This window comes from Crocuta crocuta, unplaced genomic scaffold (assembly GCF_008692635.1).
Source record: "Crocuta crocuta isolate KB4526 unplaced genomic scaffold, BGI_CrCroc_1.0 scaffold234, whole genome shotgun sequence".
NCBI classification, from domain to species: domain Eukaryota; kingdom Metazoa; phylum Chordata; class Mammalia; order Carnivora; family Hyaenidae; genus Crocuta; species Crocuta crocuta.
In genome coordinates this window covers 2,945,903-2,958,220 of record NW_027529647.1, presented here as the reverse complement: position 1 = coordinate 2,958,220, position 12,318 = coordinate 2,945,903, and the positions used below count along the sequence as shown (strand labels likewise).

The 12,318-nt window shown below is 60.7% G+C and overlaps 2 protein-coding genes across 2 annotated transcripts in view; both read right to left on the bottom strand.

Annotated features, from left to right (window-relative positions):
- Positions 1-2,535: 2,535 nt before the first annotated feature.
- On the bottom strand, positions 2,536-7,583 carry MSRB1 (methionine sulfoxide reductase B1). Its single transcript, XM_077762650.1, has 4 exons — positions 7,465-7,583; positions 5,588-5,736; positions 5,182-5,296; positions 2,536-3,399 (listed from the first exon to the last, which is right to left on the bottom strand). Exons 1-4 carry the CDS (start codon positions 7,517-7,519, stop codon positions 3,368-3,370), a joined length of 351 nt encoding a protein of 116 aa, XP_077618776.1. The 5' UTR covers positions 7,520-7,583; the 3' UTR covers positions 2,536-3,367.
- A 365-nt stretch (positions 7,584-7,948) lies between these two features.
- The window catches only part of RPL3L (ribosomal protein L3 like), an 8,810-nt gene continuing 4,440 nt past the window's right edge, over positions 7,949-12,318 (bottom strand). Inside the window, exons 7-13 of the mRNA XM_077762786.1 lie at positions 11,107-11,242; positions 9,717-9,903; positions 9,460-9,620; positions 9,169-9,270; positions 8,619-8,714; positions 8,311-8,430; positions 7,949-8,091 (exon numbers count right to left, since the gene is read on the bottom strand). Coding sequence (XP_077618912.1) covers positions 8,035-8,091; positions 8,311-8,430; positions 8,619-8,714; positions 9,169-9,270; positions 9,460-9,620; positions 9,717-9,903; positions 11,107-11,242 — 859 coding nt within the window. The 3' untranslated portion in view covers positions 7,949-8,034. The remainder of the gene's footprint in view (positions 8,092-8,310; positions 8,431-8,618; positions 8,715-9,168; positions 9,271-9,459; positions 9,621-9,716; positions 9,904-11,106; positions 11,243-12,318) is intronic.

Here is a 12,318-nt window from a genome sequence, read left to right as displayed (position 1 = left end):
TGACCCAGCAAGAGGAAGGAGGTGGGGAGATTTGTGTTTCCGCATGAGACAACGCATGAGACAACGCACTCCCACCCCACCCCCTGCCCCTGCTGGACAGGCCCTGCCCGGAGCCATCCATTTCCAGGCTCCCGATGAAACGGGACCTTGGGGTTTGGAGACCCACCCTTCTCCCTCCACCCCTCCGAGAACCCTGCTTCCAGCCCTTCCTGCCCCCACTGAACCCGACGGGGGCCCGTGGAGGGCAGGCAGTCAGGCACTGGCTCTCACAGCATCCCTTCCAGCCTCTCCAGCACCAGCCCAAGACACCAGCAGGTCCTCCAGCCTACCCAGCCAGAGATCTGGCCCCGGAGGGGCAGCCCCAGGGGCATGTCCTGGACACATCCGCCCAATTTGCAGGAGGCCAGCCTGTTCTTGAGCCAAGTTTACTCAGGGACATGCTGAGCCAGGGGTGCTGGGAGAGGTAAGCAAAGCCCAAGGTCCATCCTAGCCCTGGGCCTGGAGACTCCCACTGACCACTCAGCTGGCTGCCTCCCCTGCTTCAGGCACCTTCAACACGCTTGCTGCCTTCAGACTGTGCTCAAAAGGTGGTCACCACCTTCCCACAGCCACCGTTCCTCGTGTGGGGCATAGAAGAGGGGAAAGGGACGAGTGTGGACAGAGAGAGCCTGAGGCCTTCCGCCTGAGCCCCCTGTCCCCGCCCTGCCCACCAGGGTTAGGGTAGAGACTCAGGGTGATGTTGCATATAGAAACACTAAGCATTCAGTCACTGCTCACCTGCAGTGGGCTTGCCCTTGGCCAAGACTGGCTGCTAGTCCCAGAGTGTGCAGGTCACAGGCTGTGCTGCTGCTGATTCCAGGTGACAGGGAGAGCCCCAACTAGGGACACAGAGGGGTCCATGCAGGGAGAAGGCCAGCAGAGCCAGGACTGGAATCGTAGGGTGAAGGGCACACCCTGCCCAAGCTCTGCCCAAGGTCACACAGTGAGCCAGCAGCACCTGCACAGGCCAGTGACCCCCTTCCCCAACAGAACAGGGACCCCTAGCCTGAGGCTGGGGATCAAGGAAGAGGTGGAGTCCCATTCCCAGGGAATGAGCAGACCAGCAGTGTCACTGGCCTTCCTTCCTGCCCTCCCCCGCCACCATCCCAACCTCATCCCTCGCCAGCCACCTTTGCCCTCACGCCTGCAGCTCCAATCCTCGCAATGTGGGGATGCTCCCAGCTGCTGAGTACGTCCTCCAATTACACTTGGGACTAGGGGATAGCCAGAGGGTGGGTTGGGGGCCTTACGGGGCCCATCGGGAGACAGGCCTGAGCTGGAAGTCTAGGACCACCAGCCTCCATATGTCCTCCTCTGACGGCATTTGTGTCCCCTGGGTTGGTGTCCGTCTAGAGCCAGTGACAGAGTGAATCATGACCAGAGTGAATCCTGTAGTGACCACCCCAGAACGCCTGATTACTTCCTTTTCTCCGGTGTACAGCCACCCTGGTGTGGGTCTCTTTGGGGAAGGCTGGGAGACGGAGTAACAATATCAACTCTTGGTGATACAGCAGGGTCCTTCCTCAAGGGACCCCAGCCTCTGGTCCAGTCGAGCAGCTGTGGGTCTGTAAACAGGCGCAAGTCTGGGGAACTGACGGAGGCGTCAGGATTCTGCTTTCACCATTCAAGTTAGACTCTTGCTCACTCGGCCTAGAACTCTTCTGCTCATTCCTCTTGGTAAGAATTCCGTAGGTGTCCCGTCTATTTCACTTCTGGGGGCGCCATGACCAGCTGGCGGACGCCAGAGCTCTGTGCGTGTCGGCCAGTCCTGGCTGCTTTGACTCTGCTATTTTGGGCCTGTCCCCTCCTAGCCTCTGGCTACCGTGTGCTGCCACGTGAGCCCTGTGCCTCAGGATCCAGGGACCCCGCTGCGTTTAGTCCAGTGGCAGTGTTCCGTGTAATTCCCGGCCTCCAGAGAAGCTGCAGGGGCTTCCCTCGCAAACACATTCCTCACAATCATGGTGAAAGTCGTCCTTGGACCCCGACGTGGCTGCTGAGCGGGTCTATCAAATCTGACACTCCCTTCTCCCTAAGCTCTGGGATCCCTTCCTCCATTAGAGCGAGGCAGGTCTATGCTTGGTCTATGTCTCAGCCAACCAGGCCACCAAATGGTTCAATAGCCTTCTGATTCCCTGAGCAGCACCGTTAAACCCAGAATCTCTGCTTAGTGAGGCCCTATTGAAACACTCAGCCTGATTCAACTTTACTTCCTTTCACTGTGATCCCGCCCCCTAATGCCCAGCCCCCAATCGCCCTCCACACAACTGAGCGTCCTTACTCTGGGGTACATATGCACAGCCCTGATCATCATCTGATGAACTTCCTATCTCCCCAAACACACGGGAAGGCCCTGAGGGAGCCCCGTCCGTCCACCTGTCCGTCTGTCTGTCTTACCACTGCCTCCGCAGCAGCAGGCGGCACTTGCTCCATAAATATTTGTGGAACAAGTGGAATGATGTGTCCTGGTGTCCCTGGTGTGAATAAAGACAGCCAGCCTGTATTCCGTTTGTTTACTGACCCCCCCGGGTACTCAGGAGAGGAATCAAGATGGGAGTGGCTTGGGCACCACCCACCTTTCCAGACAGGGAAGGCTTCAGAGTGTGTACAAGAAGGCACGCTGCTCCCGGGGAAGGTGTGGGCTGTGGGCTGTGAACTTCCGGGCCCTGGCCTTGCACAACCAAGGTGATGGAGCAACAGCCTCTTTCCTAAGCCCAAGTGAGGTGCGGTTGTGAAACCCGGCTCAGGATCTCTCCTCTGAGAACTGAGAGACCAGAAATCTGGCCCCTGGTCTGCTGCTCCAGCGGTCACAGGTCATCACCACTCCGGCTGCCTGGAAGGCTTTGGCCAGAGTGAATCATGTAGTGACCAGGGCCGGAGCAGCCGGCCAGGGCTGCCTCCCTCCGCACTCTGTCTCGTAGCCCATCCTGGGGGAGATGGGTGCGAGCTTTGGCGGGGGCCAGAGCCGGGCTCAGAATCGGGTCCCCCAAGGGCGAGTCCAGACAGGGAGGGGGCAGCGGGCTGAGGAGAAGAGAAGGTGGGGGTGTACCGTCATTCAGAGACAAGCTAGGCTTACAGCCCACCTCCCTGAGACTCCCATACGAGCGAGAGGCCAAGGTAAGCCCACAGGGGGCCCCAGAGGGCACCAGGGTGTGGGCTATGGCTGCAGAGCAGTGCTTTTCCCCAGGAGAACCTGTGCAGAGCCGAGACTTCCTGATGCTTCAGCTAGCCCCCTCCCCTGTCTGAGTGTCTGGGGTTCCAGTTCCGAGGTAGGCTGGCTGGGGTGTGGCTACAGCGCAGTGTCCGGCTAGTATAAGTGTGTGCTGCCCGCCTACGGCTCCTGAGAGGCAGAAGTTCCTTTGCCTAAAAGAAAGGAGGGAAGGGAGAGAAAGACAAACCACTGCTGAATTATGCTGCAGACACCATTCCCCGAGCGAGCCACCCCCGCTCCAGCCTGCAGAACAGGGCGGCTGGGAGGAGCTGGGTGCCTGGCTTGGGGGGAGCCTGTGTGCCTCATTTTGTTCCCTGAGATTTCCAGGAGAGCCCGGTCTCTCCTTCCCCCACAGCACAAAGCTCAGTAACCACAACGCCACACCTTCCCGTCACCGGCCCTTCAGACCCTCCTCTCACTTACCCTCACTCCCCCAGGGCCGGTAGCGAGCATGTGCCGTTAGCAAGCCCATTTTACAGAGAACCAAACTGAGATTGCGGACTGGCCACGGTCCTGCTGGCGGCAAGTAGGGAGCTGGGATTTGAGCTACCGAGTGTGGGCAGGAGTCCAGGGGCGGGGTGGGGGGGCCGCTGTGCAGACACATGTGCTGATGTGTGAGAACCGGCGCGAGCAGGAGGGCACAGGGCCAGAGGGAACGCTGCGCTCACATAAAACCCAGATAAAAGCTGCCCAAGCAAACCCCCGGCACCGGAGCCCTGCCCCCAAGAGCTGGGCCACTCTGCTTTTACGTTTCACGTACATTATGTGTGTGTTATCTACGTGAGTAAGGTAATGGCTTTGATCATAAGCGAGAATCCTCTGGACTTCTGTCACTTACTGAAAACAGGTACTGATTCACAAGGCCTTTCCTAACAAGGAAGTGGCACAAGGCGAACTTCCGGGAACGGGGAGGCACTCCTCGCTGCCCACGAAAGGTTTCGCGCACGAAAGGTTCTGGCTCACACAAGGTTTCGCAGGGACACTCTACCTTCAGAGGGCGGAGAAACCTCAAATAAGAATACTCCCGGGGGCGGCTCAGTCGGTTAAGTGTCCAACTTCAGGTCGGGTCATGATCTTACAGTTTGCGAGTTCGAGCCCAACGTTGGGCTCTGGTGCTGACAGCTCAGAGCCTGGAGCTGCTTCAGATTCAGTGTCTCCCTCTCTCTGCCCCTCCCCCACTCATACTCTGTGTGTGCATGTCTTTCTCTCAAAAATAAGTAAACATTAAAAAAAAATACTGCCGGGGCGCCTGGGTGGCTCAGTCGGTTAAGCGGCCGACTTCAGCTCAGGTCATGATCTCACAGTTCATGGGTTCAAGCCCCGCGTCGGGCTCTGTGCTGACAGCTAGCTCAGAGCCTAGAGCCTGCTTCCGATTCTGTGCCTCCCTCTCTCTCTGACCCTCCCCTGCTCACATGGTCTCTCTCTCTCAGAAATAAATAAAACATTAAAAAAAAGAAAAAGAAAAAAGAATGGCCAACAGGCACCCCGCAAGAGCTCTCACGGGGTGCCAGGCGCGAGCCCATCACGTCATCGCGGCTGTCCTCAAACAGCCTGTGAGGGAGGCTCTGCGATCACACCCACTATGCAGAGCAGCAGGCCAGCTCAGAGAGGCCGAGGAGCAAGCCCGTGGCCACACAGCCCAGCCCTCAGCGTCTGCCTGGCCCTGCCTCCTCGTCTAATCTCTGGGAAGGTCCAGGCCCCCCACAGAGAGCCCTTGGCCACATCTACCCTCTAATGCCCCTGTTGGGGCGCCCCGTGATCAGCCGGGACACCTGCCCCTTATCCTTGCCCTGCAGCCACCTTTTGGGGTGGCCCCGGGCAGCTCCTGGGCACTGCACTTTGGTGCCCCCGTGCTTCGTCACTGAGTGGAGGAGAAGGGTATGTTCCCCACGCCCGGGCCTCTGAAATATCTGACAGGCCCGTGTCCAGCTCACCTTTCGGGATGAACTTCAGCGAGCTGCTAAATATTCAGAAGCGGGACTGCCCCGGCTTGGGGCCATCGTTCAAGAACTCATGTCCCAGCCCGTTGCCACACTTGCCACAGGACACCTGGAAAGACCACAGAACAGCCTCAGAGATGCCCCTGCCCCCGCCACCAGCAGAGATGGTGTCTTCCCCCACCCACTTCCCAAAGTAACTGCGGGCAGGAGAGGTCGGAGGGAGCCCACACGGGAAAGCAGGCCCGTCTCCCCGTCTCCATCAGGACCCCAGGACCCCAGGTGCTTCCAAAATAGACAGACTCTAAGTCCCGAGGGCTGGGGGGGACAGAGAAGGAGCAGCCGCCCTCAGGCTCTCCCTGGCCAATGCCCCACCCCACCCCCTGCGGCTGCTGCCACCCACCTTTAAGGCTTTAGGCAAATTGTGCTCAGGACGCTTGGCCACGCTATCAGCATGAATGGTCTCAGTGAAGGCCGGCCACGGGGACGAGTGTGCGTACTTCGAGAGGCTGGAGAAGAGCTCGTAGCCGCATTTGGCACACACATAGACCCCTGGGGGCAGAAGGAAAGACAAAGGCAGGCATGTTGGCTCGATCCTCTCTGGGGTGAGCTCCCAAATCTTTGGGTCTAGGAGAACCGCCGTCTGGAGGGTGGGCTGCACAGCCTCCCCGCGCCCCCACCTGCCACTCCCAGGAACACACCCCTGAGCTCACATTCAGTGGTTTTCAGCATGTGCTAAGAGCCACTTTTCACACTTATCTCACTGAATCTTATCCACAGTCCTGTGATGCAGACCTTTCCAGTTTAGCTTAGTTGTGTGGTTGGTTGTTTTCAGGTAGGCTCCATGCCCAACATGGGGCTTGAACTCCCGACCCTGAGATAAGTAGTCACATGCTCCACCAACTGAGCCAGCAAGGAGCCCCTTTTGCAGTTTTGTTTTTTAAGAGAACCTTTCCATTTGAGACATGAGGTGGCTGAGTGATGGAAAACACTCGGCTCCAGGGTGCGCAGTCAGGAAGGAGCCCAGGTGTGCGATGAGAACACAGCACTCTGACCCCAGCAGGCCCCGGCCTGCCTCCCTTCCCAAGCGGCCATTCCTGATGCCCAGGGAGGCCTTGAGCTGGACACCCAACCGCTGGTCTGCTCTCTGTGAGGGAAGAGAACGGTCCCAACAGAAAGGTCTCCAGGCCAGACAGGGGGCCCAGGAAGAGAACAGGTTTTAACTCATCCCCAAAAGATCACTTTGAGGGCGGGGGGAAGGTTGCAAAACTGACTTGTGGAACAGGCAATTGCTTGGGGCCCCCCAAAGGGGTACCCCACACCCACTGCCCAGCCTGAGAACAGCCTCCCCCAGAGTCCACGAGCTACGCGGCCTTTGTCAACAGCTGGAGAAGGAGGCCAAGGGGGATGCTGAGGAGCTGCGGAAGTGGAGCTTCCTGCCTGGCGGGGCCCCCTAAGGACCAGTGGGGTCCCGTGGCCAGAGAGCCTCAGGGGGCTTTGCCCAGAGAGTCCTGTGTCGCAGCTGACATCCATAGATGCCCAGTGTCACAGCTCAGCCCCCTGGAGGGCTGACACCCAGGAAGTGTGCTGCCCTAGTCTTGCCTGTGGGGCGGTTTTACCAAATTAGTCCATTACTAGGCAGCACAGCCCAGAAGAACGCACACCAGGGCCTCTCAGAGCCTGCGGCCTGGGCTGACGGTTGTCCATGTCCCAAACCACTACCTCCCCCACTCCAGCTGTGTGGTCAAATTTCACCGGCACTTGGTTGCCCAGCGGCTCTCCTGGTTACCCAACCCCAGGGCCCTGGACAGACTGGGGAGGCACCCGGGCCGACACATTGGGTCGGAAAGGTAACGCTCTGTGCTTGCCAGCTTACCCTGAGGGTCCCAGGAACTGGGAAGGGGAAAAGGCAGGGGTGTCACCAGGAGGATGCCCAGGACAAGATCCTCCGTCGCATCCCTCTGAAGTCCAAATCCTAATCTGGATCCCCCCCCCCCACCGGCGTCACCCCTTCCCTGTACCCGGACCCCACGGATTCCTCCCGAAAACAGCTGTGCTCACACACCCCTCGAGGTCAGCGACCCCCTCACTCTAATGTCCCCTTTCCCCTCAGGAACCCCTGCTTTCCAGGCTCCCCAGCCCCCCGACTCCGTGCTCCCCTTTACACACAGGCGCTGCTCCCCGCGCGATCACACTCGCCCCTGGTGGAGCCCACCCTTCCTGGGGCTCCAGGGCTCCATCGCCGCCCGAGAGCAGCGACGCCCCCTTCACAGAACAGACCTGGCTCAAAGTGGTTCTGGAAAACCTCGCCCCCGAAGAAGCTGCAGAATGACATGGCGCCTGCGGGGCCGCGGGCCGACCGCTTCCTCCGACAGATCCCAGGCCACTGGCCGACCGCCGCCTGGCCTGCGCCCGGGCCCCGCCCCTCCTCCCGAGTCCAATCACTGCCCGGATCCGGACTGCGGCCCCGCCCCCTGCAGAGGGCCAATCACGATCCGTCATTGAGGTCCCGCCCCTCCCGCGGACCAATCTCTCCTGGGACGAGGACCTGCCCTCCGCGGTTTCCTCACAGGTCCCGCCCCCGGACTACTCCTAGGAACCGTCCGGTGCGGCGTCCCGGACGCCCGCCCTCTGCAGCCCCGCCCGAGCGCCAGGGGGCGCCGCTGAGCTGCGCTGGCTTGGAACAGCGCCTCGCCGCCGGGGTCCTGCCCGGGCCACTCGCCGCCCCCTCCCTTTCCGCGCTCCCGACTCTGAGACACCGTGGGAAGAGTCGCCTCGCACTTTATTAGACAGAGGGGGCAGGCGGGGGTCGCGCCGCGCTTCCTTCAGGATCCCTCCATCCCAAGCCGCCTACAGGTCTCTCGAGGTCTCGGACTTTTCCTTCTCAAGATGCTTCTTCTGGGGACCCTGGTTGGGGGTTGAGGGGACAGGAGCGGTCTAGCCGGGACACCTGCCCCTGGCCAGCCGCTGCTCTGCTTTCCCGCGCGAGCCACTGCCTGGGATGAATCACCTCCTGCGGATGAATGCAGGGGGCGCCCAGCCACCCTCACCTGCTCCAGCTCCCCAACTCTGGCGCGAGAGGGGTGTGGGGTCTGGGCCCTAGGGACAACGGGTGGGTGGGCTCACCATGAACACCCTCTTCTCTTGGGCTGTCTGGAAGCGGCCATGGCCAAACTTGGAAGTGGTGTCAATGAACTTGAGTTCAATGTTCTCCAGGCCCTGGCGGCTGTGGTGCACCAGGAGGGACTGGGAGAAGAGAGTGAGATGCGGGGTCCTGGCCCACCGGCTCCCGCCACCCCAGGCCACCCGGCAGGTCTCGCTCAGCTCCCGCCAGAACCCCTCCCTTTTTGCTGGTCTCGTTCCCACCCTCCTCCGAGTGCGGTGGAGGACAGGGCAGGCCAGTCCCCCGACCCTCCCACCACAGAGGCGCTGACCTTCCTCAGCGTGATGACCCGCTTCTTGGTGCCCGCGATGCAACCCTTCAGCATAACGAAGTCGTTGTTGACTTCCCCGTAGTGGGGGAAGCCTCCCTGCGGGGAGGTGGGTCAGGGCGCAGGCTCAGAAAGGGGCTGCAGGGTTAGAGGTAGCCGCAAGGCCCGCGAGAGCTCCCCACGCATGAGCTGGAGCCAGCCCTTGGCCTAGGCAGCACCTGAGCCACATTCCAAGTCCTTATCTCATCGAACACTGCATCTGAGGGAGACACTGAGGCTCGGAGAAGCGGAATCACTTGTTCAGGCCTTGCAGCCGCTGCAGAGTGCAGCCGGGACTTGAAGCCAGGTGGCTCGAGTCCAAGGCCACGGCTGGAACTGCCGTGCTCCACACCCCATGACAGCAATTGGAGTGTAAGCTGTGTGCGGAGAGGGCTCAGGTGATGCAGGGACAGCAGGGGTTTGCCCCACCCAGGCGGCTGCTCCCTGGTGCCTGAGCCCTTGGGGCAGGGCGGTACCCCACACCCGCCCCACACACGCACGCCAGACCCCTCACCAGTGGCGTGATGGACTTGTCGGTCATGTCGTAGCTGGTGGACGCATTGTTCTTGACCACCTTCCCATCCTCCATATGCACCCCGCGGCCGATGCGGTAGATCTGCGGGGAGAACAGGGCACATTGCAGCCAGCAGGTGGCGGTCTATGCCCATCAGCATGTGTGCTCCTACCCAGGCACTGGCAGGGGCATTTCAGAGCCTTTGGGGGGCCAGGCACCGTCTGGGTCAGGCACCCTACCCTCTGGGGTCTGGTCATGAGTGTCCCTCTACCCCCAGGACTGTGGACGCACCTTCTTGTTCAGCTCCGTGCGGTGGTGGTAACCCTTCTGCCCGGCCCGAGCAATGGAGCAGCCCACGCGGGCAGGGTGCCAGGCGCCAATGCAGGCCACCTTGCGCAGCCCTTTGTGGGTCTTCCGCGGCAGCTTCTTGGTATGCCAGCGGCTCGTGACCCCTGCAGGGGGTGGGGGCGGGCTAGCGGCTTAGAGGCCAGTCTGGCCGCCACCCCTCCAGCCAGCCTTCCCAGCACCCTGTCCCCACCTGGCCCTACCTTTGACACCCCGGCCCTTGGTAACAGCAATGACATCAATGACCTCGTTCTGGCTGAACACACTGTGCACCGGCACCTGCTTCTCCAGCCGGGCCTGGGCCCAGGCCACCTTCTCAGCCACTGTGCCGCCATTCAGCTGGATCTCCATGATGTGGGCCTTCTTCTGCCGGAAAGGCAGCAGCTTCATCTGCAGGATCCAGAGGGCCGCACCCCCCGTTTGCAGACCTGGCACGACTGCCTGGTGACCCCCAGCAGGCTTTCGTGCGCACATGCATTCAACACATGTTCTACTGCTCTGGTGTGTTGATATGCTGTATTCTGTGCTGGGCACTAGGGAGGGCTGAATGTTCTGATGGAATATGGGGGGCAGCAGGGACAGTTACTGCACGTAAGGCAGCCAGGCAGGACCCCTCTGAGGGGACACCAATAACAAGAAGGAGCTACTGAGTGAAGATCTGAAAGTTTTGGGAACGGGGAGCCATCTGTGCAAAGGCCCTGTGGCAGGTACGATCCTGGGGAGTTGGTGGGCTGGAAAGGAGAGCAGGGTGACTAGACCGTGGTGAGCAAGGAGGAACGTGGTGCAGGATGAAGTCAGAGGTGAGCTGGGCCCTGCCTGGGCAAGTCTCGTAGGGAGAAGCTCGGGCTTTGTTCTAAGTGCAGGCTGTGACACAATCTGGTTCATATTTTTAGACACCTCTGGCTGCTGCTGCGTGAGGCACGGGCTGCGGGGACACACAGGTAGAAGCAGGGACACAGGTCACAGCCTAGTGCTCCACAAGCACGTATGGAGCACCTACTGCATACAAGGCTCTCGGTGGGTGCTGGGAGGCACAGCACTGTGCAGGCGGCCGTGGCCCCCGCCCCCACGGAGCTCGTCTGTAAAGGGAAATGGACATAACCAAAGACCCACGTAACCAGGAGGAGCAGGTGCGGCAGTAACTGAGGCAAGGGGATAGGGGGCGCTGCTCCAGGCCTACACAAGCCTCCCCTAAGGACAAGACGCCGAAGAAGCTGGAAGATGCTAGTAACCTGTCAGCCCACATCAAGCCAGACCCCGTGTCTGGATGTGGACTCACATACACGCTCGTGTCAGGGCCCGAAGGGAGGTGGCTGGCCCTCCACGCTGGACATTCGGCAGGAGATCCGGGCCTTTGGGGGCATGTCAGGGCCTCGGCTGACCACTCGGCTCGGCGGATGCCCCAGAGCCCGCAGAGCAGCCTGATGCCAGCATCCCATCCCCGGGGCTGCGGGCACAGCACAGCCAGTCACCCAACCCTTTGGACCTGTGCCCTGGGCTCGTGTATTTTTAGGCTGACATTTGCCAGGACTCCTGGAAGCTGGCGCGGGGGAGGGTGGGCCCACCGGGTGTGCACAAGGCGGCAGGGCTGACCTGGGTGTGGACAATGACACGGATGACCTTGCAGTACTTCTTCATGGCGGCGAAGTCCTTCTGCAGCTGCTTCCTGCCCTCGGCGTCCCGCCACCTCTTGCAGGCCTTGGTGAATGCTTTCTTCTTGCTCTTGTGCCTGAGCCACACGCGGGAGACCCTTAGGGGGGCAGCCGGGCAGCTCCACGGGCCTGGCCAGCCCCCGCGTGCCCACAGCCCACCAAACAGGGCTCCTAGGGCAGCAGATGTCCCCTCCTGCCTCCTTCCCTCCCCAGGGAGACCACGGCTGGGCCATCCCCTGGGGCCCCTGGGCTGCTTCCAGCCACCTTCTTTCTGGATGGAAAGGAAGGAAGGAAGGAAGGAAGGAAGGAAGGGAGGAAGGAAGGAAGGGAGGAAGGAAGGAAGGGAGGAAGGGAGGAAGGGAGGAAGGGAGGAAGGGAGGAAGGGAGGAAGGGAGGAAGGGAGGAAGGGAGGAAGGTCTGGGCTCCTGCTCTGTAGAACGGACATGCTCCTGCCTCCTGAGGCCTGCGGGGGAGTGTCAGTCGAGGGAGGCGCATGCTGCCCAGCCCCGCGACCACCTGCCTACCCTGCTATAGCTGCAGACCCCGCTCCTAGAGCCAACACGGTACTGGCCAGGCGCCAGGCCACGTCGTTCCTAAACCTCACCCAAACTCTGGAAGCTGGATGTATTGTCCCCGTTCTACAGAGGAAGAAACAAGCTCACAAAAGTCCCTGGGTGAGGGCCAAATCCATAACAGTAGAGCGAACAAAAGCAAGGCTGGCTGGGATTCGGTGAGACCTTTCTGTGTGCTGAGCACTTGACACACTGCTCATCTAACCCTCACGGTGGCCTCATGACAAAGGGATTACTCCATCGGATGGCATCTCCATCTGGTGGTGTCTGTGATGGGGGGGAGGGTGTCAATCTAAGAGACTCTTAAGAGGTGAGCCAGCTCGCCTGCGCTCATACAGCCTGCTCTGGCTCAGGGGCCCATAGAGGGCCAGGACTGGACTATGCCTCTAACTCTGTAAGGATGGGGTGTCCATCAGGTTCCTTGGGCGCATGGGCCTTCCCTTTCAGGACTTAGTGCCCCAAAATGCCTTCCTTTCTGATGAGAAGACCTTGTCAGCTAGCTATTTCCCTTTTCACCCTGGCTGCTAGGAAGCAACCCCCCCCCCCCTTTCCTGCCTTCCATCCCCTGCTGCCACTTCCCC